Source organism: Mizuhopecten yessoensis, unplaced genomic scaffold (genome assembly GCF_002113885.1).
Source record: "Mizuhopecten yessoensis strain PY_sf001 unplaced genomic scaffold, ASM211388v2 scaffold716353, whole genome shotgun sequence".
NCBI lineage: Eukaryota > Metazoa > Mollusca > Bivalvia > Pectinida > Pectinidae > Mizuhopecten > Mizuhopecten yessoensis.
Window position 1 is genome coordinate 36761 of NW_018480074.1, and position 22747 is coordinate 59507.

At 36.2% G+C, this 22747-nt stretch overlaps 3 protein-coding genes across 3 annotated transcripts; 2 read left to right on the top strand and 1 right to left on the bottom strand.

Annotated features, from left to right (window-relative positions):
- On the bottom strand, positions 1-720 carry LOC110443578 (violaxanthin de-epoxidase, chloroplastic-like). The gene has a single exon (XM_021487869.1). The coding sequence runs from the start codon at positions 718-720 to the stop codon at positions 1-3; it is 720 nt and encodes a 239-aa protein (XP_021343544.1).
- A 3365-nt stretch (positions 721-4085) lies between these two features.
- LOC110443618 (probable assembly chaperone of rpl4) lies at positions 4086-14037 on the top strand. The gene is made up of 11 exons (XM_021487951.1): positions 4086-4265; positions 5563-5660; positions 6755-6901; positions 7701-7853; positions 8116-8216; positions 8761-8884; positions 9985-10086; positions 10733-10801; positions 11344-11484; positions 12316-12391; positions 13896-14037. The coding sequence occupies exons 1-11, from the start codon at positions 4223-4225 to the stop codon at positions 14003-14005; spliced, it is 1164 nt and encodes a 387-aa protein (XP_021343626.1). The 5' UTR covers positions 4086-4222; the 3' UTR covers positions 14006-14037.
- A 4523-nt stretch (positions 14038-18560) lies between these two features.
- On the top strand, positions 18561-20765 carry LOC110443611. Its single transcript, XM_021487926.1, has 2 exons — positions 18561-19092; positions 19382-20765. Exon 2 carries the CDS (start codon positions 19432-19434, stop codon positions 20320-20322), a length of 891 nt encoding a protein of 296 aa, XP_021343601.1. The 5' UTR covers positions 18561-19092; positions 19382-19431; the 3' UTR covers positions 20323-20765.
- Positions 20766-22747: the final 1982 nt, after the last annotated feature.

Genomic DNA, 22747 nt, shown 5'->3' on the forward strand with positions numbered 1-22747 from the left:
CTAAAAACAATTTGACGTCTTCGGAGAACAAAACTTGTTGACTGGTAGACCGAGGGATGTCAATTGACCTTTGACCTCCGTCAGAATTTCGCTACTCAGCTGCGGTATCCGAGAGAAGACGACAGCCCCTTCGTAGTACCAGTCGGTTGCCACATGGCCGCAGTAGTAGCCAATCATATAGCTCAATTTAGGGTCCTGGTACAGGATTCTCCAGTCAGTAGTGGTCTCGTGTCCCATCTGCATGCTTTTGTACTCCAGTAGTCCTTGAAACGATGCGTTGTTTTGCACGGCAGTCTCGTTAACTAATTTGTGCTTCAGCTTGCCGTCAATTGTGTGAACTTCAAAACGCTCGTTCACAGATATAGTGTTGGAAGTGTTCGAAAGGCTAAAGGTTGTAACTTGGCAGTCAAAACAGTCAAAATTAGGGTTCAGTCCCATAACGATGTACCATGAACCTTTCAGTTGTTGTCGGGACAAAGTTTTTAAAGGCAGATGTGGGGGAGTGCATCGGAAGTCGGGATCTGGCGAAACCATAGTAATGCATTTATATTCCGTAAAAGCACACTTCATGAAGGTGTCGAACACGTCATCCTCGTACGAGTACAAACAGTCAAACATACATGTCTGGTTTTTCGTTCCACAGCCCGTGATGCACGCGAGCGCCGACCGACAGTCTGGATCTAACATGCAGTTTTTAGACTCATCCGCGCAATGCACCATCATGCAGATTATGTTTTGACCATTTCCGCCTTTTGGACAAAACAGGAAAAATAGTGATATGAATAGAAATACAGATAACATTATTGCAGTTGGTTTACGTCCAACGTCGAGCTGTAGAATACCTGCACTATAGACAGTGGTGCCAAAGATAACAGTATTGAGCTCAAGAGGTCATATGTCAACGACTTACTATTAAACGTCATCTATATAACAGCGTATTTGATTGGATTATATTGATCACATGACTGATCTTGTGCGTGAACAGCTATATCTATACATCCATATATAGATGGCGGTTTTCTGTCGCGTTTGGGATGTTATTTTCACACCAAAATAACATATCTAGCGTCACGTATGCCCTAACTAGAGCTCTCTGCGATATAACAACGCAATCACATGGCATATAACTCGGAATGAAAATGTCATTGATGTACGTAATTGTTTGTAGATGGTCGTACCATTCAATTGTGATGTTCGTACCCTATCGATAATGCATGATTCCAGATTTAAGTTATCATATTTAGATGGAATGGTAATTAATGCTTTATTTCGTGCAATATCTATTAGTTAGAAATCACTAAAATCTGAACTGTCAGAAGGAAGTAAGCTGCAATGGAAATGTCAGTCATGGACAAGAGGATGTTAATGGACTGTACAAAAAAAATCTTCAATTTCCTTCTTTCACTTCCAAAACCATTTTTGTCAGATAGCTATCGGTTTAAAACATAGATTTTTACTTAATATAAACAATACATCTATTGGCTTATCGTAAATTACATCACACTTAATGGATTACCCAGCTAAAACTGACCATAATGTTGGTCTTAAAATTCTGATCGGTAGCCTATAGTACCGATCAGAATTTCGAAGGCTGTGATTTTGGTTAGTTTTAGCGGACAAGTAATGGAATCTAATAGAAGTTATCAATCTCTTATTTAAGTTGCGCTTGATCGTCGAAAATCTTCAAAACGTCAAAAAGAGTATGTAAGTTCCTATGAAAGGTGTTGAAAGGAAAAGTACAGTCAATGTATCATCTAGCCTACTTATAACGCAAACAAATTCCGGAAAAATAGTGGCAGTATAACAAGTTTTAACAATTTTACTTTATATTTTCTGGGCATCTCGGCGGTCATGCACATTTATAGTTATCTACCATACCCGAAATTCTTAAATGCGTAAGTTATAAACGAATATATACTAATATGATGTGCTTAGCCTAACGGTGTCAAACAAGAAATGAAACATTATTAAAAAATACAGACATATAAATGACCGACGATTCCCTAAATTTCACAGTGTCACAAGATAGCTGGCTCAGTGTGGCGAAACAGTCCTGATAGTCAGAAAAAACCCACCATAAGTTAAGATAGTCCGAAAGTAAATAAGTCCGGCCGATATTCAGAAGGCCCCATAGTTCAAAGACTTAGTTGACCGAAAACTCGGTCTGAGAGTCTAAAGAGTCCATCTTCAAAATATAAAAACTTAAACATGAAAACACAATCAATATCAAAACCTAACACGAAATCATTACTGACACGAAAACCTAAACAACATTGATTTTAATTGTTTATGTTTCCATTTTGTTGTTTTGATATTGGTTATGTTTATGTTTTCGTTATGTATGTATCTCAAACTATCGGCGGGCGCCGGATCTTTTCGGGTTTTTATTTCGGACTATCGTACTTTTTGGCTGTTAGATCATTGGGCCTGTGGAGTATGGCATAGACTGTTTTCCCTTTTGACAACCGGATCTTCGGAATACCGGGCCTTTTAATTCGAACTACGGGGTCTTCAGATTATTATACCTTACTGTTTCGACCAACTACACATTTTGGTTGTGATATCCTTGAAACCCCAGTGTTCAGCTCTCGATGCGCTAATATGTCATGACAAAATCGAAAGGTCTTTACGCGAGTCTTTGTGGATGATAAAAGGGGACTACTCTGGAATCTTTGATAAAGACCGGCAGCGTAACGGTAAAATTACCAGGCCTCATAGTTGAAGTAGTAATGTTCAAAGGACATGTATCAGCCTATACCTGAAACCTGGCAAATAACTTACAATGAACCTTCATCCGTTATAAAGGTCACAGGGGTCAAAAGTGTATACACATTTGACTCATGTGACCTTTATAATGGGTGAATGTCATTAAATAACAAAACCTGGTACTCCTTCATCCCAAAATGCTACTGGCCAAATGAAGAAGCTATCCTTTAAAGATTTTAAACACATTTTGTCCCTGTGACCTTGAAAGTGGATCCTGGTCATTCACTTGAACACAATTGATAGTTCTTTGTCTAAGTATGCTACTGGCCAAATATCACCACCTCGACTGGCTACCAGCCCCTCAGTTTTTATGGAGAATTTCTCGGCTGCATTTTACTACTAGCTTATCTCCCCCTAGTTTAGAACTTAGAATCAGGCATCCAAGTGATCAACATTTTTTTAGTTAAACTTTTTTCTTAATAATTCAATATTCTAGAGACGGGGGCCAGTCTAATCACCACCCTATCTTCGAAACTCCAGGTGTTACGCTCGCTTACGTTCTCTGGAATTTGTCGTGACAAAGCTGTTTGATTGATTTCAGGTAAAAAAAAATCAATCGCTAGACTGATACCGGTCTTTTAAATAGTACAGAAGAGCGACACTAAAGCCATTCAATTTTACCGGTACACCACCGCACAATTATTGTGATGTACATCAAAGGATTAAACTCGTCTACTTGTATCATCCGTAATGAGCTGCGTACAGAGTCTTCGAATTCACTGTATTCCAGGAATGCAAGAAGTGTGTGGAGATATATTACAAAAACATAATGATAAATTATAGGCATACATGTTGTAAGTAACACTCTTATAGTTAATATTTACACAAGTGTATTCCTGCAATGACATGCATGCTGTTTCTTTACTTCATTTACTCAAATATTTGCAATCATCCATATATCAATATGTGTCGTTTGCAAAGACAGAGATAAAGAAAGAAGAACAAACTGCAAAGAAAACAGATTGAAGAAAGATAGAGAACATGAGTATTTTCTGAGATATAGTATGCAATTTACAAGCAAAGGATCACTCAATTGTATCAGAAAAAAACCCCTATTTCTTCGTTTACTTTGAAATCTTAACGTTTAAGCAGAGACGTTTATATTAATATATACGTCTCTGGTTTAAGTAATATCTGTTGATCTAAGTTAATTGCTGAACTGATATATATAATTCCACTGTTCCAATAACTATGTACTTTGAAATAGCAAGAATGTCACCTATTTTATACGGTTATTGTAAAAGGCGGAATTTCTTCGAAGTCGTTCCGTCATTTGGTTTTTATGTTACAATTATCAAGCACTCTTGTGACGATGTTATTCCAATTACAAGCGCCTGAGCGCATCGATTCCCACATGTGTGAAGAGCCCGTCGGGCTAATGTTTATAATTGTTGTTATTCTTTAATCTTTCAATTTTATGTTCAAACTCTAAATCATCAAAGCTGAAATAGGAAATATGGGCAAACGTAAATTCAAGAAAAGTGTGGAAGGATCTCTGGGTAATTTGAAAACAAGCAGACGACTTTCACTGTCTGCAGTAGCCTGAGTTCTCTCTTGCACCACACACCAGACATTTACCAATCTATCTGTCAAAATGTCTATGTCTGGAGTCAGGGCCGGAGAAAGTCGGGCTATGTCTTAAGCTGTTCAGTATCAGTAGGCTGGTACCAGTCACCTGTTCACTGACTCTTTATAGTTACAATGTATGGCTGATATTTTACTGTTCAAAGGATGCATATTGAACTGTACAGTTTGTTGGCAAAATGTAATCAAGTCACAGCCTAAATATAACTGGTGGATCACAGGGGTTCGCTACAAATGTCTGTAATACACATATGCTATACTGATATGGTTCACAGCACACAAACATTTTATGTGTGCTGTGACCCATAACAGTATAGCATGTGTATTTCAGACATTTGTAACGAACCACTGTCGGTGGATGTTAAAAGTACTAGTACATGTAGTGTATCTCGGACCAGTGTCATAAGACAGGTCATACTTTTAATTAACATCAATGAATTGTCTGACACACAGGGAATTGAGAATTTGTTAGAGCTATAGTTGGACCTAAACTAAGGTGTTCCGGGTAATTGTACAAGTTTTAGGTGTTTAGATCATCTTTCAGTAAAAATGCCATCCCAATCATGATATTATACAGGGGGAAAGCTCTTGATGTAAGAAAAACATTTCTAGTTGAATCCTGTGGTTTGATTGGCTAAAAGTGAAGCCATTCTTTTGTCTAAAATAACATGCCAATCAACCCCACATGTTTCGGCATGTGACTGACGTCAGTCTCATGAATATGGAAAAAGTTGGTCTAAGACTGCAAAAATTTTGAAGTTCGGAAATGGTGTGTGTTTTTGAAGGAAAAGGAGACCATGCCTGTGAAAGGAGAATAAATTTTACGTTCATATAGGAGGTTTTTAAAATACAAATTGTCCATCTTTCGTACTTTGTACTAAGCATTTCAATGTATATCATTCAATGTCATCCAATAATGAATATATTAAAATTTAAGATGTAATGTCCAGTTCTACTCTTCTTCAGAAATTTATAAATTCCTATCAGTGTTAGTTTCCCTTAGACACACCATATTGTACTGTGTTTTGAATATGAAATTGAAAAATTATTTGATTAAATTGCCAGTTAAAACGAACAAGAAAAAATCTGAATTCAGTAGCTTTGACAAATCATTGTGTATCTGGTGTATGTTTGTATTGTTAAATATGTTAGAGAAAAAAGTGTCTGACTGTACCAGGAAAGTTATTGAATATGCTCTTGTTTTCATTCTAGTGGAAAGGAGGAGACGGATACAACAAGCAAAGAGGGAAGTGGCTCTTGAATCGAAAGGCAAATCCCCAAAATACAGTGTTGAGCAGCTTTTGGAGAAGGTAGATTGTTGCTATAGAATGACATTTATCACTGGCTACTGGTAACTCAAATTGAGTTATATGAGAAGTAAATGAACTTTTTACATCAGAGATTAACTCATGAAAATTTTAAAGTAGTTTACTAAACCTTTATGTAAGTTTTGATAGCTGCTATCTAGTGTGGATTGGATACTGTAATGCTTGTTTTAATGTTAGTCTATAAATTTCAGGAATAAAATGTGCCTCTGCTCTTTCTTGGTGCAACATACAATACAGAGATCAGAACTGGTTTAAATAAAGAATGATGTGATTAATTCAGCAGGGTTTTGACACATTCAAAGGAATAATTTAGGACCTAAATATTTAGTTGCAAATATAATGTAACATGGCATGAAATGGTGAACAAATAGAGTAAAGGGAGACAATTTGCTCTTTACTGCTGAGAAACACTAGGGCCGTTTTCGTTTAAATGGTTCAACTGGTGGGACCACAGTTGTTGGTTTATTAAATAATGTCGGACATAGTAATCTGATGGCACTTTCAGGCGAGCCTTGACAAAGCCTTGCAAGGCCTGCATAAACATTTGCAGGTCAGCCAGGATTAATACCGAAATTATTACATTTAAACAAACCAATTGTTCCGCATAAACGAACAGGTCCTTTTGCTATATGTCAGTGACGAAACAGACATTTGTTCATGATTCTGTTAGAGGGGATTTAGGCTGAACATGTGAGGATCGAAAAAGTCTCTGACATAATATGTTTTCTCATCGCTAGATAACGTTGTGGCTATCACTGATACGTTCTTTATATACATACATTATGTAGAGCGTAATGAGTCCATTTCTATGGGACATCAGATATTATCCAACAAGTTTTATCCAGAGTTAAAGGGAAGTTACCATTGAAATTACTTCTTTGACCCATAACTCATGGCTATCGGATGATATACCTTAAATTTTCATCTGTCCATACTGATTATCATTGGTTGAATAGTAATCAAGTCCATTTTTTTATACAGTCGTGTTTATGATATACATGATCATGTGTACATCCAGTTGAAATATTCACAAGCTAATGATAATAAGTCATTAGTGCTATGTTTTCCATACACAGGCAGAAGATTGTATAGACAGATTTGAATATGAACTTGCCCAGAAATTCTGTCAGAGGGCTTTGGAGATGGAGCCTGATAGCATTCTGGCTCTGGAAACAACTGGATCCCTTCTCTTAGAGCTTGGAAATCAGGAGGCAGCCAAACAGGTATGGATACTGACAGATGTGGAACTGAATATTTGTGTGACAAGCTTCTGGTTTCTCCACAATTCCACAGTAGATTTTAATCAGTTTGTCACTTGCAGATTACTTTTTCTGTATTTCAGTACATGTTTGGTCTAATTAAAGTCAGACCATTATTGACAACATAATTTGCAATGCTCTTAATATGTAGAGCATTATATTAATTTGGATTACATGTATTCTTAATATGTAATTAAAGTTACTTAGGATACTCTTTAGTTTTGATACATGGAGTATTGTAGTAAAGTAGGATACTCTGAATATGTAGAGTATAATAGTGAATGAGGATATTTGTAATACATAGAGTATTTCAGTAAATTGAAATAAAGGTATTCTAAATATAGAGAGTATTATACAGTGCCGTCAACTCTGTGTAAACCAGACTGTTTTGTCTAAGCAAGCCAAACTACTCTGTCCTGGCTCTAAATTCTTCTTTAACTATGATACTTCAGTAATATTGTCCAAGTGGCATTCAGTTTAGACCGAGTCCACTGTAGAAATAAGGATATGACCTTATTGGATTGACATGTACATAATTTTTTATGCATTCCCTTTATGTAGAAAAAACAGAGAAACAATACTTCCTTTTGTTTGAATTTCAGTACGAGGTACATATTCTGCCTTTTGCTGCTTGCAATACCAGGTTATTTCCCTTGATGTGTTATTCTATCTAGATCTGTTGGTTTTGAAGAATTCCAGCTTATTAATAATGGTAATTTTTGTTCTTAAGCTTTATTTTTGTTTCATTCCACTACCCTTGCAGTGTTTTGGCCGAGCTGTGGAGGTCTGTCCAAACCAAGGCCACTCCAAGTACATGTACCTGGGGCAGTTGTTTGAAGGTGCTCAGGCTGTTCAATGCTTTCAGAAGGGGATAGAATTGATGATGAAGGAACATGAAGCAAAGCAAGCATCAGAGGTATGCAGTGGAAAAGATATCTTCTCATATTCATTAGTTTTTGTATTCATTTAAAGTTGGAATTATTCAGTAGATAAGATTTAGAACGCTATAAATAAAATAGAAAATTGTATTTGGAGAATAAAGACCTCTTGTGATTTCCTGCAAACAAGATATTAACGCAAAAACATCTGTATTTTAAAAGAAAGCCATTTCTCATATATCAGTGATGTCCAATCTTTGTTGAAATTTATTTTACTAAAGTGTAATTGGATGTTAATAGTTGGCAGCCGCCTGCGGGGGTGGACCACGAGAGGGGGTCTCCTGTGAGGAGATCTGCAATGCTTACCTGTCCCTGGCTGAACTCTACATGACAGACTGTTGGTAAGTGTTCACATATTGTCACAGGGGAGCAAAATTCACATCAGCCCAGTCAGAACTATACTGGACCTGTATTCATGAAACAGTTCTCATGCTCAGGCGCGGATTCTGCGCACAAACCAACTTTCTTGTAATACACTTACATCATGTGACACGATCAAAAGGTCAGGTGTAAATACTCAAAATGGTGTCTGGCCGTAAGTCTTGGTAAAGTTCTTGCAAAATTGACAGGTGATTTTTTTATTAATTTATCATAGTAACATTAAATGGGGCTTGAGCACAAAATCTGAGTTTGAGCGTGAGAACGGTTTGATGACTGGTCCCTGGTGTTGTGATGGTAAACTTTTAAATGTGGGTGCCGATGGAAGACACCGCATCAGGTGGTCTAGTATTGCCATGAAAAAATAAAAAAAATATGACAACACCATTATTTATTATTGAAAGAAAGTTTAGTTCCCTGCTTAGCTCGCCGTCATCTCCAAAGACTTGCTCTTTTTATCATTGAAACTTTTGATTGTTTCTTAACTTTTCATATTTAAAATTGTAGTATGGAGGAGGATGCAGACAAGAAATGTGAACATAACATAAATCAAGCACTGGCGATAGACGGTGATAATGCTGAGGCCTATCAGATGATGGCCAGCTATCACCTCTCTAAAGAAAATGAGGAAGTAGGTATTCTTAATATCCACCACAGTATGTTTAGTTCTCTTGAGAGAGTGACGTGGGTTTTTCGTTTCATTACATACTCCCTTATCATTGTGCAGTTGCTAATTTGCGATGAGCAGGAGAGGGAGTATACTTCATATATTGAACTGTAAATAGAATGTGAAGATTTCATTTTCTCTTATGTTTCTATAGAAATCAACATTCATATTATCCAAGTCTGTTATTTTTGTTAACATTTATCAGAGATTTCATCTCTTAGAATTGGTATTTATGGAGGAAGTAAACAAAACCTTACTGGTTTTTAGGTCACCTGAGCTTTGCTCAAGTGACTTCTTTTGATCACTTTCCGTCCGGCGTCGTCCGTTGTCCATAAACTTTTTACATTTTCGATTTCTTCTCAAGAATCAGAGCATGGAATTTTTTCAAACTTGGTCAGAATAATCCTTGTTAGATGAGGCTACAATATTGTAAAATTGGGATTCCTACCCCACGTCCTGGGGACCAAAAGGGAAAATTAACCAATATTTCAAAAATCTTCTTCTTAAGACTCGGAGGTACTACAGTCATTTTCTCTGCATGAATGGAAAGATCATGTAAATTTCAGGACCCCCAGGCCATCCCTTCTCCCTTGGGGAGGGAGTCAAGTTTACTATAGGGAATGGCTTTATTGAAATTGTCAATTTCAGGACCCCCCATCCATCCGTTCTCCCTTGGGGAGGGGGTTTAGTTTGCTATAGTTTATATAGGGAAATTTTTGGGTATATTTTATCCATTTTCAGCAGAAAATGATTCAAACTTGGTCAGAATGGTCTTTGGTGGATGAGGGTATCACATTGTAAAATTGGGATTCCTGCCCCATCCCCAGGGGCTAGGGCGGGGCCCCAAAGGGAAAATTTACCAATATTTTAAAATTCTTATCCTTTGATGACATTACAATTATTGAATTTAACATAGTTTACATGCTGATTTCCACATCACATCTCGACAATGAAATTGAGCTGCCAGTACCTGTGATATAACTCAGGTGACCGCTTGGGCCTCTTGTTATATAATCTTTTAAAAAACTTATCATTGCTGAAGTCTGAATATTGCAATGTTTTAGATGGCTACGGAGATGATAAAGAAAAGTGTATCGTTATGGTTACCAAAGTACAAAGCAGCTGATAAAGGGGAAGTGCCAGACGAGGAGTTTAACCCACTAGAGGTAATCATTGATACTGTATATTACTTCACTTTGGATGTAAGAAGAAACTTTGTTTTGAATTAACACAATTGTTATACAACATCGCTGTTGTAGCAAATCCTGGGGGAATATTAAGAGAACATGTTGGTATTGCAAAGTTTGTTGTTGAATTGATTGTACACAGGCAAATTCAGTTGTTCTCAATAATATTAATTGTGAAAAAAAGAAATCACCTTGAAAAGTAATTTGGAAATTGTATTTAGGATTTTTTATAAATATTTTGTCATTCAATTGAAGGGAGATAACTGTGAATATCCAACTCGGTTATGATGTATTTATTACAACACATTATTTATCAGGGTGGAAACAATAGAACAGGTTGTTAGCTGAACTCACACATTTTCACAGCTTATTGGCATCTGTTGTAATATTAAACAAGGGTCAAACTTTGGGCTTTCAAAACATTGTGAAGTTTGTGATTTTGCAGGTTTTTGTGAGGGGTTAAATTGATCCCGAGGTGGGAGATGTACCAAATTGGGGTTTTGGCTAATTTTGATGGATTTTCCGTCACTATCCAGCACAATCAGGTGATTGACACCTACCTATACATTAATTATGTTTTCTATGTGGTGCCTTGGGACTTTTAGGACAACCGTTTCTTTTCCAGTTGACACCACTAAGTTATGATACCAGGATAGCAGCAGCCAAAATTTTAACTGAAGTAAAAGAATACGAGGTTGGTAATATGTATTTCCTTCTTCATTCTCATAGGAACATGTTCATGCACACTTAAATGATACTGAAAAGTCCCAATTTAGATCGTATATTCATGTTCTGAAAGGTAATTCTTTATTCATTTATCAAAAATTCATTTGTTTTTATTACAAAATTGTCATCTTAAAGTAAGTACTACTCTTGCATGACTCAATCGAATTCCCCATCCACCTCCAAAAATGGTTTCTACATGAAATATACCTAGTACTTATTTCTATTTAATTAAATGACATTTGTTTATGTTTAAATGAAAAGTTTTTAACTCGGCAAGACTAATATAGATGATCTTGGTTAAAAACAACAGAGCTTCGTACCGATGCTAAGATTACTTTTTTAAGCTGAATTCAGATGTAAAGATTAGTTTTGGTTTGCTTCTAGAAGATGTTAAGATTAACTTTTACAAACTTAGTTATCAAGACATTCAGATTAATTTGAGGATATTTGAATCGAGCAGTTTCCTGTCAAAATAGACAATGATTTGTTCACACTGAATCTATCACCTAGACTGCTGTGGATGTGCTGGAAGGTTTACTGGACGAGAATGATGAGGTTCCACAGGTCTGGTATATGATCGGCTGGGCCAACTACTTACAGGGCCCTGACTACAAAGAGAATGCCCGATACTACCTACAGCAAGCCAAACAGGTAGGTTCTGTCAAATCTTCATTAGTCACTGTGAACTTAACTACAGCAGGAAAAACAGGTAGGTGTTGACAAATCTTCATTAGTCACTGTGAACTTAACTACAGCAGGAAAAACAGGTAGGTCTTGACAAATCGTCATTAGCCACTGTGAACTACAGCAGGACAAACAGCTAGGTTTTGACCAATCAACATTGGTCACTGTGAACTACAGCAGGACAAACAGGTAGGTTTTGAAAATCAACATTAGTCACTGTGAACTTAAATACAGTAGGAAAAACAGGTATGTTTTGACAAATCGACATTAGTCACTGTGAACTACAGCATGACAAACAGGTAGGTTTTGAAAATCAACATTAGTCACTGTGAACTTAAATACAGCAGAAAAAACAGGTAGGTTTTGACAAATCGACATTAGTCACTGAACTACAGCAGGACAAACAGGTAGGTTTTGAAAATCAACATTAGTCACTGTGAACTTAAATACAGCAGGAAAAACAGGTATGTTTTGACAAATCGACATTAGTCACTGAACTACAGCAGGACAAACAGGTAGGTTTTGACAAATCGACATTAGTCACTGTGAACATTACTATGCAGTAACAATCAGTTCAGCTGCAAAATGAGATTTTCTGATATTTAACATGTTGTTCAATAACGCTTGGTGTATAATTAATATACAATCCTCCGATTCCAGTTGATGATTCTGATGTATAAAGAAGTAACAGCACAAATCTAGAAAAAAAGAAAAGTTTATTTTGTAACTGAAGGTTGCATTATGCATCTGTGAAGTACATTACCTTTGTGTAATCTCGCATGGCTACGTCTTTTACAGGTGTATGACAAGATTAAATGTGATGATCCGGATCTTTTGAAACACGTGGAAGAACTAACAGAGGAGATTGGCCCAGGTATGTAGTCTACTATCTAGTTCTGAAAGTTAAATAGATATATTAAGTCCAATTTATGAAGATTCAATTTAAATGAAGATATTAACTTGACTACGAAATTTCAGAGCGCTTGAAATTTAGATACAAATATGTTGTAACTGATTTTGGAAAATAAACCTTTGGTCTATTAAAGTCTAGTTTTCCTGAAGTTACTGGATATGTCCAGTCTTTCCCAAAATGATCTTTTCTGACCCCCTTCATTCATGTTGTGGGCTAGTGACACAGTATTGAAAATCCTTGATTGCATAATTTATTAAAATTTCATGTTTTTCTCAACCTCTGGCATAAAACCAGAATTAGGGGATAACCCTACTGTATTTTGAAATTTGCTGCGGTATATCATGATTATACTGTCGCAAATTGAGTTTTACTGGCGACGAGGAGCGGAGCCAGTAAAACTGATTGACGTCTTTGAAAAGTTCCTTGTGGTAGAAGTGTTACCTTGTTACCAATGCCTTTCATAGCTGCAGAAATGTTGCCTTGTTTTATACACAAGTCAGACCTCTATGGTTGTTGTAGAAAAGTTGTGTGTCAACTTTCAAAACTAGTAAGTGTAGTATGTGTTTTCAATGACTAGTTCAGTATGTACCCTGTCAACTTCGTAAGACAAATTACAAATCTAATTTTATGTACCCAAAAGTGCAAAATATATACCAGTTGGCAATATATAATCAAAGTCAGTCTGCATATGCCGTAAGCATATGACCACTTAGTTGTTATACATGTATGAAATGTCGAATCAAATTAACAATTCTATTCGGCTATGCAACGATACATTAACATGACAATATGATATGTATCACGATTCATGTAGACATATAACGTTACATGTAGTAACAGTAGAAGCAAAGAGAAAATATATGTTGCAAATTTTTAATGGCAATATTACAACAGGAAATAGACTTGGTCCAAAATTGTCTTGACTTTAAAGTTTCACACAATGCCGACCTTGGTGTCACTTACCATGTGGACACAGATATGAGTAGACTTAATTCAGAAATGACAGAATCCGGAAAATATTGCAGCTGTATTGCGCCCTGCCTAAAAGTATCGTGTATCATACTTTATTCAAAACATCGTGATATATCGTCGTACGACATATTGTTTCAGCCCTATTTAATACCTGGTCATAGATGTGCGAGAGTCTTTGAGCCTCTCATAAGTATAACAGCTAAGTGTACATGTTGCTAACTCGTACATACTTTATACCTCTGTGTACATACGCTTCACTGGTCATTTGTCTGATGAAAGTTGCAGGGTACGTACCATACTAGTCACTGAATCGAAAACGTCATGAACACTTACTGGTTGTAATACATAACCTGTCTACAATTCATAGTTACTTACCTCTTTGGTTTAGCAAAATATCTGTGTCCCGATTATGTTAAGTGTAACCATTACATACCTCTATAGCTAAAGAGTATAATTGTTGCCTTCCCTCACCATACCAGTATCTGTATTGTAGGGGAGGAGGAGGGCGAGGAGGAGGGTGCTGAAGAGGATGTGAATGAACTAGATAGTGACAGTGATGATGAAACAGACAATAAAACAAACGGTGAAGCAATGGAACACTGATGTCATTCATAATCAATAAATATTTACTGTTATAAGCTGGTTCCCTTCAGTTCCTTTGTCTACTTAAAGACGACAGAAATACCCGCCACACACAATAGATGGAATGTACACCTATGTGTCCTCAACGCATGTCATCTTGAAGAACAAGGCAAGAGAAGTTTTGCTACTTTCAATGTCATGGTTGACCAATGATCTGGAAGGGTTGCTTTAAATGTGATATTATTTATTACAAAGGCTGCCAAGTTTTTCATACTCACATTCACTGCGTTATTATTAGGTTGAGATTCTTTGCATGCTGCTTGTAGAGTTATGAGATGTGGTTTCAGCATTAATGGATTTGGTTCAATTTCTGTCCAAGGACTGTATACCTACCACAACCCACAGTTGGTCCTTCGTTCACATCAATACATCGTCTTCAAATAAACTTTTTTGTTTGAAAGGTTGTTATGACCATTCCTATTGACTTGCTACGGAGATAATGAGTTTGTCATGTTCCAGGACGGTCTCCACTTTGAACTCTCATGTCAACATAACAAGAGGAATTACTACAATAAGCATTACATGTATATGGTTTAATTCATCAGAAAATAATCCCCATCCATGATAGGTTCTGTTTTCAAAAAATCAGAATGCAAAATATATTAATCGGTACGTTTATTGTTAAGTATACAACTCTTTCTGCAAGCAATCGTAGATATACACATTTAGGAATGTAAGGTGATAAAGGATAGCCACTTTGATGTTAGTTGCTGACAAGTTTACCAAAAGCTAAAAACTGTGGCTGTAGGATAATTTCAAATTTTCAAGAGGCCATGAATAGAGCTGTATGGTCAATTCATATTGCTATATATTTTTATACCACTGGGTCGATTATCATTATTCATCTTCCTTTGAAATGGCAATAAAATTGATCCATGAAAACTTACAAAGATAGAAGAATTGATTGACACGCCCGCCGAACTTGACCAGATTGTCAGTCATGTCTGTTTAGTTCTATTTGAGGGGGAATATGAAATATGATATACACGGAGTGTTTAAATTGCCTTACATCCATATTATCAAAGCCTACTAAATAATAGATATACTGATACTGGTATTTCACAGGAAAAAAGGTTTGTAACAATAGCAGCTACAGTTGTATCTGTTGCTTGGTAGCCACCTGGTCCGGGTTTTTTCTCTCTTACACAATTTCTGTTTTTAGCTGAACATAAATGTAATAAGTGGATGATTCTGTTGCTAAAATTATATATCATATAAACTAAAATGATATTCTATTACAGCCACGAACTCTGTATTGTGTTCAAAATAGAACTTTGAGGATGTCAAATGTTGCCACACAGAGATTTGTTTGGACGCACTTATATTAATTACGATATAATATTTCGTCTTTTTTCCAATAAAACAATCCAAGAAAGGACTAGGATTATATTTATTCAGTTCGTTGCTGTAATAGAAAATCATTTTAGTTTATATGGTATATAATTTTAGCAACAGAATCATATTTCTTTAAAAGTCAAAGATCAATCCTTGAACGATCTCTAACCATCGCTCATGATATCAAACTCCATAAGTTGATATGTAGTTATCTTCATATCATGTGCTAGTCTTTATAATGTCCCCAGACCTTGTGTCTCATTTAAGGATACGATTTTTTTTAAGGTAGGAATTGAAATGGTTTAAACAATATACTACATCTAGTTGGACAGGAAAGATAAGTCACCTCAAGGATTACTTTGCATAATTATGTAGTTTTACCTTGATCGACAGAAACGCAGGGTTTAAGCTATTGTATTGTACCCTTGTTATTCAAGTCACTTCTAGCGTAACTAGAACATATCTACACCACTAAAAGGATCCCTATCCCATTGCACTGTGTTGTTTTTGTATATACAGTAATCTCCCCTTAATAACTGAAGTACAGTTAATTGGGCCAGGACTATTCCGATGGCTGGGTAGCTAATTTGGTTGGGCAAATGGTATAACAATCTGAAGTAGAGGGCTCGAATCTCGGACAAGCCCCACTTATTTAATACCGTCAGAACACTGTTTTGATTACTGCGAATCACTTGATTTGTCGTCGTAAAGCGCTGTCTAGATCAACGTGAAATGTCTAAACTAGGAAATAAGCGTTATCCGAATCATCAAAGTATTTTATTTAAAGTTATCGGTTCTACTCTTGCTCTATCTAAATGACAGAAAGCATGTTATTTACTCTACCCGTCTCAACTCTTAAGCGCTGACAAGAATCTAAGTGCTTTATTTAAACTCGGCAATGCAACTCATTACCAATATCCAAATCAAAGTAATTAGTACTGTCTAAATCAAAGTGTTTTGTACATAGTCGCCAAAACGCATCCGTTGTCACACATTTGGTTTCAAAAGTTTGAAAAAAATTCCTGTTCTTCTCTTGTATTCAGCGTGCTCGTCACTGTGATAGAAGAAAAACGATTAAATGTTCCCGTTTACAGAAACGGTTTAATAGAGTTACATTATATCGGTCGCTACATGAAGCTGATTTTCAGTTTCTATTTGTTATGCGTTTTAAACGAACTGCCGGCTTCATAGTTATTGACACGACATGTACATTGGCACTTACGCCATTGTAGAACCATCTTTGTATTCAAAGGAGGTATTATTATTGTTGTACTCATTCTGGAATGGTTTTGGAGTTGCTTGCTGTAACGAGGAATTGCACTGCTAGAGATGATAATAACATCAATGATATTAAACTTTTTAACGGGAAACACTAGTGGTGTCACAGTAACGCTATCGACATCGATAATTCATTACTGATTTTGGTATTCCAACGACTTACCTGACAAATACTACAACAACGCTGGTGATACGGCACCCTGATGTAGTTCTTTTAGCGAAATTGGCAATGTTCTGTATCACCATTTTGGTCTTCTTCACGGACTTTAGGCCTGGGCAGAATGTCACTTCATCCTGCATACTCCATCCTCGATAACCAAGGGTTACGCTCACTTTCGCTCTCTGCACCCCTGGAATATGTCATAGCAAAATCGAAGGCTCNCATACTCTAGGGGTTACGTTTATGTCATAGCAAGATTGAAGACAGCTGTTTGATTGGTCTCGGGTAAAAACCCTGACCATTCGCTGGGATGATATCTGTCCTTTGAAGATTACAAAGGGGTTACACACGACTTCAAAGCCAGTCAATTTTACCGCGACGCGACGAACATATTCTTTTGATGTATATCAAAGGATCAGACTAGCCTTCCCTTCCTGTAGTGAGCGACAGTGAGCGTAACCCCTAAAGTATCGAGTATGAATGTGACTTATGAGCTCTACAATGCGTTGCAACAGGTTACGTTAGCGAAGAACTACACTTACTTAAATTGATTAGTCTCGCAATAAATCCTTTGGAAGTTAGAGGATTGTATAAGTTTTTTCAGTATTGGAGTAAGTTTACAATAACCTTGTGGTGCTGTTTATATTCTATATTAAGTAAATTTTGGATGTCTAATTTGGCCGCGCCATCAGTTAGGTGACCAGATTCCCTTTTCTTGTTGTTGAAACATTTTCATCATATCAAGATCTTGATAACTTCCTAGCTGTATGTTATAAAAAAGATGACCGTTATGTACTTGTTACGTCACATATGTGGGCTACCCATATCGAGGCGATCACCGCTGATCTCGGAAACGGAGGCCAGCGCGACGTTCGCACTTTTTTAAGCCTTTTATTTCCTTATATGAGAAAATCATAGTGTTATATAGCAAATCATTCAGGGAGCACTTTAAATTGTGTAATTCATGTACCCACCAGAGCATGATTATATTGATCAAACTTTGCTTGTTCGAAGCAGTATCATGTCTGATTCCTAAATGTGTTGTTTATTCTTCGTCCTACTTTAAAATGTCGAAAGATGTGAATTATATAGCCTACGGAGCTATTTTGATATTTTCAAAGGCGGTTGTACGCTTTTATGCAATAAACCCCATTACAATTAGATGCGAAACTTTAGATTTAGTTTTCGCTGGTAAAGGAATTGAAGCGATTCTCACTATTGCATCTTTTTTCATCTTTTATGTATTCCTTAATTCTCTGTGACATTTATTTCCCATAAATTGTATAGATTTTAGCAAATATGTTCTAGATATTGATGCGGATGGGGCCTTAAGAGGATTTACTATACTATACAGATATTAATCACTGTATGTACGTTGTAGCCAGATTCAAATCCCTTGTCATTATTAATCTATAAGTGATCTTTCTATTTACAAATGGAATGAGCAATACTTTTGTCGAGTTTTCACTTGACAGTTGACTTGTATACAGATAAACGTAGATTTTGTATAGACGAATAGAATATAACGACAGTAAAATGTTCACAACTCAAAACACTTAATACCACATTTATAAAACATTATTTTATTCAGTTTTCGTCATATTCAAATTAAATATGTAAAAAATATATTTTACCTTTTTATTTCATGTCTCAATTCGGCAAATACATATTCAGTATTCAATAATAATATGACAAAAATAACGAAGAAAACATTTTACTTCAAGTATTTAACAAAGTCATAACCGTTAAGAAAACATTTAAGCTATAAAATGATTTGAGTTGGATATCGGGATAAATTGATAACGGGATATTAATTAAAATGCCCAAACGTGTTATATTCAGCGTGTATACCCGGCTCCTTACACCTGTAAACCCTTTATCCATGATCACATAAAGCGTTTTCAGTATGTGTATTGGTTAGCCTCCTGAATGGTATCGATCCACATACTGCCCGGTACGTGCCTGAACCCATAGACGGGCCCTGAATACATAGAAAGCTAACGAGGTTATTTATACAGGGAAGTGATTACCTGAGTCAGATAGACACCATTGTGCTGTAGACTCTTACGACTTCTGTGGACGGATCCGAGTGTTTATTGAGACACTTTACGTATATACTAATACATACGCCACTCGCTGCGCCATGACAACTATTTAAACAAGTATGGCGGCCTCCTGATCGTTCTGTAATGGAGTCCAGTATAGAAGATTGTAGACACGACTGTATATGGTGGAGGGATTATTTACCGCCAACCACTTACACTCCACAGATATGGTAACTATGTTTTTGTCGATTTGGTTAACACGTTTTTACCATGGTATGTTCTTATGTCTATTGTATTTATTATTGAACTTGGATTACAATGTTCTATTTTTGGCACATCGCATTCTAACACAATGGAACTAGATCTGTTATTTGCTAATCAGTAGTCACTTAAACAAGTTGAAATCATAGCCATATAAATGTGCCATATTAGCCTTGCTAATACATGAATATATGCTACCATAAGTATACATACACGATATTCTAAACACTGATGTACATACATTCTTTATCATTTCAGATATAAAGTGAACAGTTATACACATGCTAAGCACGATAGATTAGGAAACAATGGCATCAAAACAGAAGTATTCTGTGACCCGGCTCCAAAAACTGCCTCCCATACGTGAGGAATCATTCGCTGGCGCATCTCCCCGGACTCCCCGAGTTCCCTATTCAACCGCCTCAGTACCGGTCAAGGCAGGCTCTTCTATCCCGCCTTCTAATGAACCGAGGGCTAATCTGGCAGCTCTAAACACAACCTCACTAAGTAAGCCAAGAATACACGTCAGGCCGCTCCCGGGCGCCGATTCTGACGATGAAGTTGATAGACCACAGTTGATACAGAAGCCACGTCTGACCGTGGAGATGCCGATGACCCCGAACGATAGCCACACTCTGGTTGATGGACTAGTGGCAGACTACCTCCATTACGCGGCCTATGGCCACATTATCCCTGTGTACGAGGGCATCGGTCAGTTACAGTGTTCTTGTTGTAATGAAAGGAACAGAGAGAACGTCCGAAACCTTCTTGGCCTACCGTCCTCGGACAAAAAGGTGATAAAGCACAAGAGGGCACAGTTAGGTCGGCTTCAGCCTAAGTTTGTACCACCGACCAAACCTAAGGAGAATCACGAGGCTGACGAGAAGGCATGGAACGCGCCAAAGAAGAAACACAACGAGAAGATCGATTGGAAGAACGAAAGCTGGATGAAACACCAACCGCTACCAGCGGCAACAAACTTTTTGAATCCCGAGTTCAATCGTCCTATATATGCCTACCAAAAACCGCCCGAAATTGAGATACCTTCATTAGTGTTTGACTCTGTGCTTCATGCAAACACGAAGTACGACCAGTCTATGAAAAGATTGGAAAAAATGTTTCGTATTGACCCGGAAATTCCCCCTAATCCGGACGAGGACTACCTATATAACGGTGCTCCAGAGTGGAGCGGCATTTAGACTCTTCATTGCTCAATTAATTAATACTGTTATATTGCTATTTCTGAATGTGAGTTGATTTCATAAACATTTATGTCATAAACATGTTTACATTGTTACTTACTTTGTTAAGCATAATGCTATTATTTTAACATTTACTTTGCCCTACGTAATATTTTGGTTATTCATTGTTATTTCTTCAATTGCTTGAAACCAAAATTTGATACACCTCGGTAATTGACACAGACTATTCAGTGATTTAGTTGTACCTTTATTACCTTTGACTCTAAACTCCAGACGTTAAATACCCAATCTGAACAGATCCAGAAAGCTGTGTTAAAATGGAACTTCTAATACATTGCATTGTTAGTTTGAGGAACTGCTAATTCAATTATTCAACATTTTCTTTAAAAAAAAACAAAAAAAACCCAGCGGATAGACAGACAGACAGACATTCTTTATTTCCTCCTTTAGGAGATTTCATATGTCAAAACAGTTTTACAAAATGTGTCTTAATTTATATATAAACATCGTTTTGAGAAGTAAATGTATTAAATAATGACGTATTGGACATTCATATAACAGCATTATATAATTCATAATACAAAATGTTCACTACAATATATATTCCTCATACATCTTTTACATATATACGTTTACACTTATATATACATCAATAGGTTAATTATAGAAAACTCTCCATCTCACATACCATTCCTTTGATATTTCCAGCCATATTTATCATTAGTGTTTCCGACTCTATATCAGTCAAGTATACATGTGAATGATCGCCAAGTAAAAAGCTGCACTGGTCTTTGTTTTTAAATACTAAATATGAAGCGTTATCAACGCTTTTGTTAAGATGATATGGTTACAATCATCCTTGTCAAAATGGCATTGCATATAGCTATCATTTTTAAAGGTATCATTAAAAGTTTAGTCTGCAAGGGACGATCATGCGTCCACAAATTAATTATTCATTATTGAGTGTTGGTGCTTCCATCCAGTTCATGTCCTATTGCGTAAAATCATAATAAAATAAGTATTTGTAAGCTAATAAAGCGAGGTATTTATTGTTTATTGCACTTGTTCGGGTAGGTAAGCCATGACGTATTGTTTTTCCTTAGTTATATTGATATGATGTTTTATATTATTTCAGATTCCAAATCTGATTCAATCCAGATGTTTAATTCCACTCCGATACCCTACGTTCTTTGACTGGAAGGTAAATAATCGGAGTGGAATTAAAGATATGGTTTTGATCAGAATGTTATATTGTCATAATAATAAACTATTCCAAATTTTGAATTCACTAGGAAAAAGTTTGTGATTGGTTTAAATATCAAGCAAAAGTTCCTTTTGTTTGCATGTATTGACTGAGCATGACCGTAATTTATTGACACTAATGCAAGCTTAGACAATAGAATATAACAAATGATTAACTCCACATCCCGGAAACCAGTCACAATTTATTGTTAGTAAATTTATGGAAATAATTGTAGAAATATTTAACTTAATTAATAGAAAAATGTATGTATCTAATGTACGGTTGTTCAATCATTAATTTAATGGCATGTCAGTTAACTCAAAGTTATGGATTAATAAATTCGTTATCAATGCTAACATTTTGTTATTTAATAGCAAAAACAAGGTATTGTTGTTGATAATTTTGATATAAGTTGTAAAACTTTAAACCTCGAATACTTACTTGTTATTGTTCTTGGGTAATAGATATTTCTATTAGTTTTCCTCCGTATAGAAATGGTCGTTTTATCAAAATAACATTTTCGTGTCCATCGTGACTTAGATCTGTAGTGACCGATGTATAATCCTTGCAATGATAAGAGACATTGTCACGATTCAAATATCTCTGTCTGTGGTGCAGGAAACTCGCTCTTATCGGAGTTAACCTCCGTTTTGTGGGGATTCATGCTGTTTTCCTTTGTTTGTGGTATCTTCTTTGTTTCTGTCATTGTCTTTTCGTAAGTTGATAGTATTTAAACTATCAGAGTGGCTGTTTCTAATGCTATTTTGAGAGAAAAAATGAAGACGAAGCAACGGCTTGTAAGTGGTGAATACATTATGTTCAGATACTAGTTAGATTGCAAACTATTTGAATAATTATAATAACATGAATAAATGGGTTGGGTTTGGATGGATACATCGTGATCAGTGTCACCAGTTGAAGGTGTGTCAGTTTAAGTGCACATTGTAGGCAGCAGATAGTAGCGACGATGAGACGGAGCTGTTTTTATACGGTGTACCTAGATAAAAGTTGTAAGCATTTTAAGAGCAAAGTATATATAATCAATGGATTTTATGACATCAGTCCGGTTAAAAAAATATAGTTGGTGTGACTCTTTAAAGCACGTAACATACACAAAGGTGATTGCACCTTTTGGATTTGGTAATAAATACAGTAATCCAAAAAAGAATTTCACTGCAT

What these genes read in the sequence shown, in the direction of transcription:
- LOC110443578 (XM_021487869.1), bottom strand. Translation starts at nt 720, where the DNA reads ATGGTGCATTGCGCGGATGAGTCTAAAAACTGCATGTTAGATCCAGAC.
- LOC110443618 (XM_021487951.1), top strand. Translation starts at nt 4,223, where the DNA reads ATGGGCAAACGTAAATTCAAGAAAAGTGTGGAAGGATCTCTGG. An exon ending in AAGTGTGGAAGGATCTCTGG is followed by an intron (nt 4,266 to 5,562) that starts GTAATTTGAAAA and finishes TTTTCATTCTAG; the next exon opens with TGGAAAGGAGGAGACGGATA. An exon ending in AAGCAAAGCAAGCATCAGAG is followed by an intron (nt 7,854 to 8,115) that starts GTATGCAGTGGA and finishes GGATGTTAATAG; the next exon opens with TTGGCAGCCGCCTGCGGGGG.
- LOC110443611 (XM_021487926.1), top strand. Translation starts at nt 19,432, where the DNA reads ATGGCATCAAAACAGAAGTATTCTGTGACCCGGCTCCAAAAACTGCCT.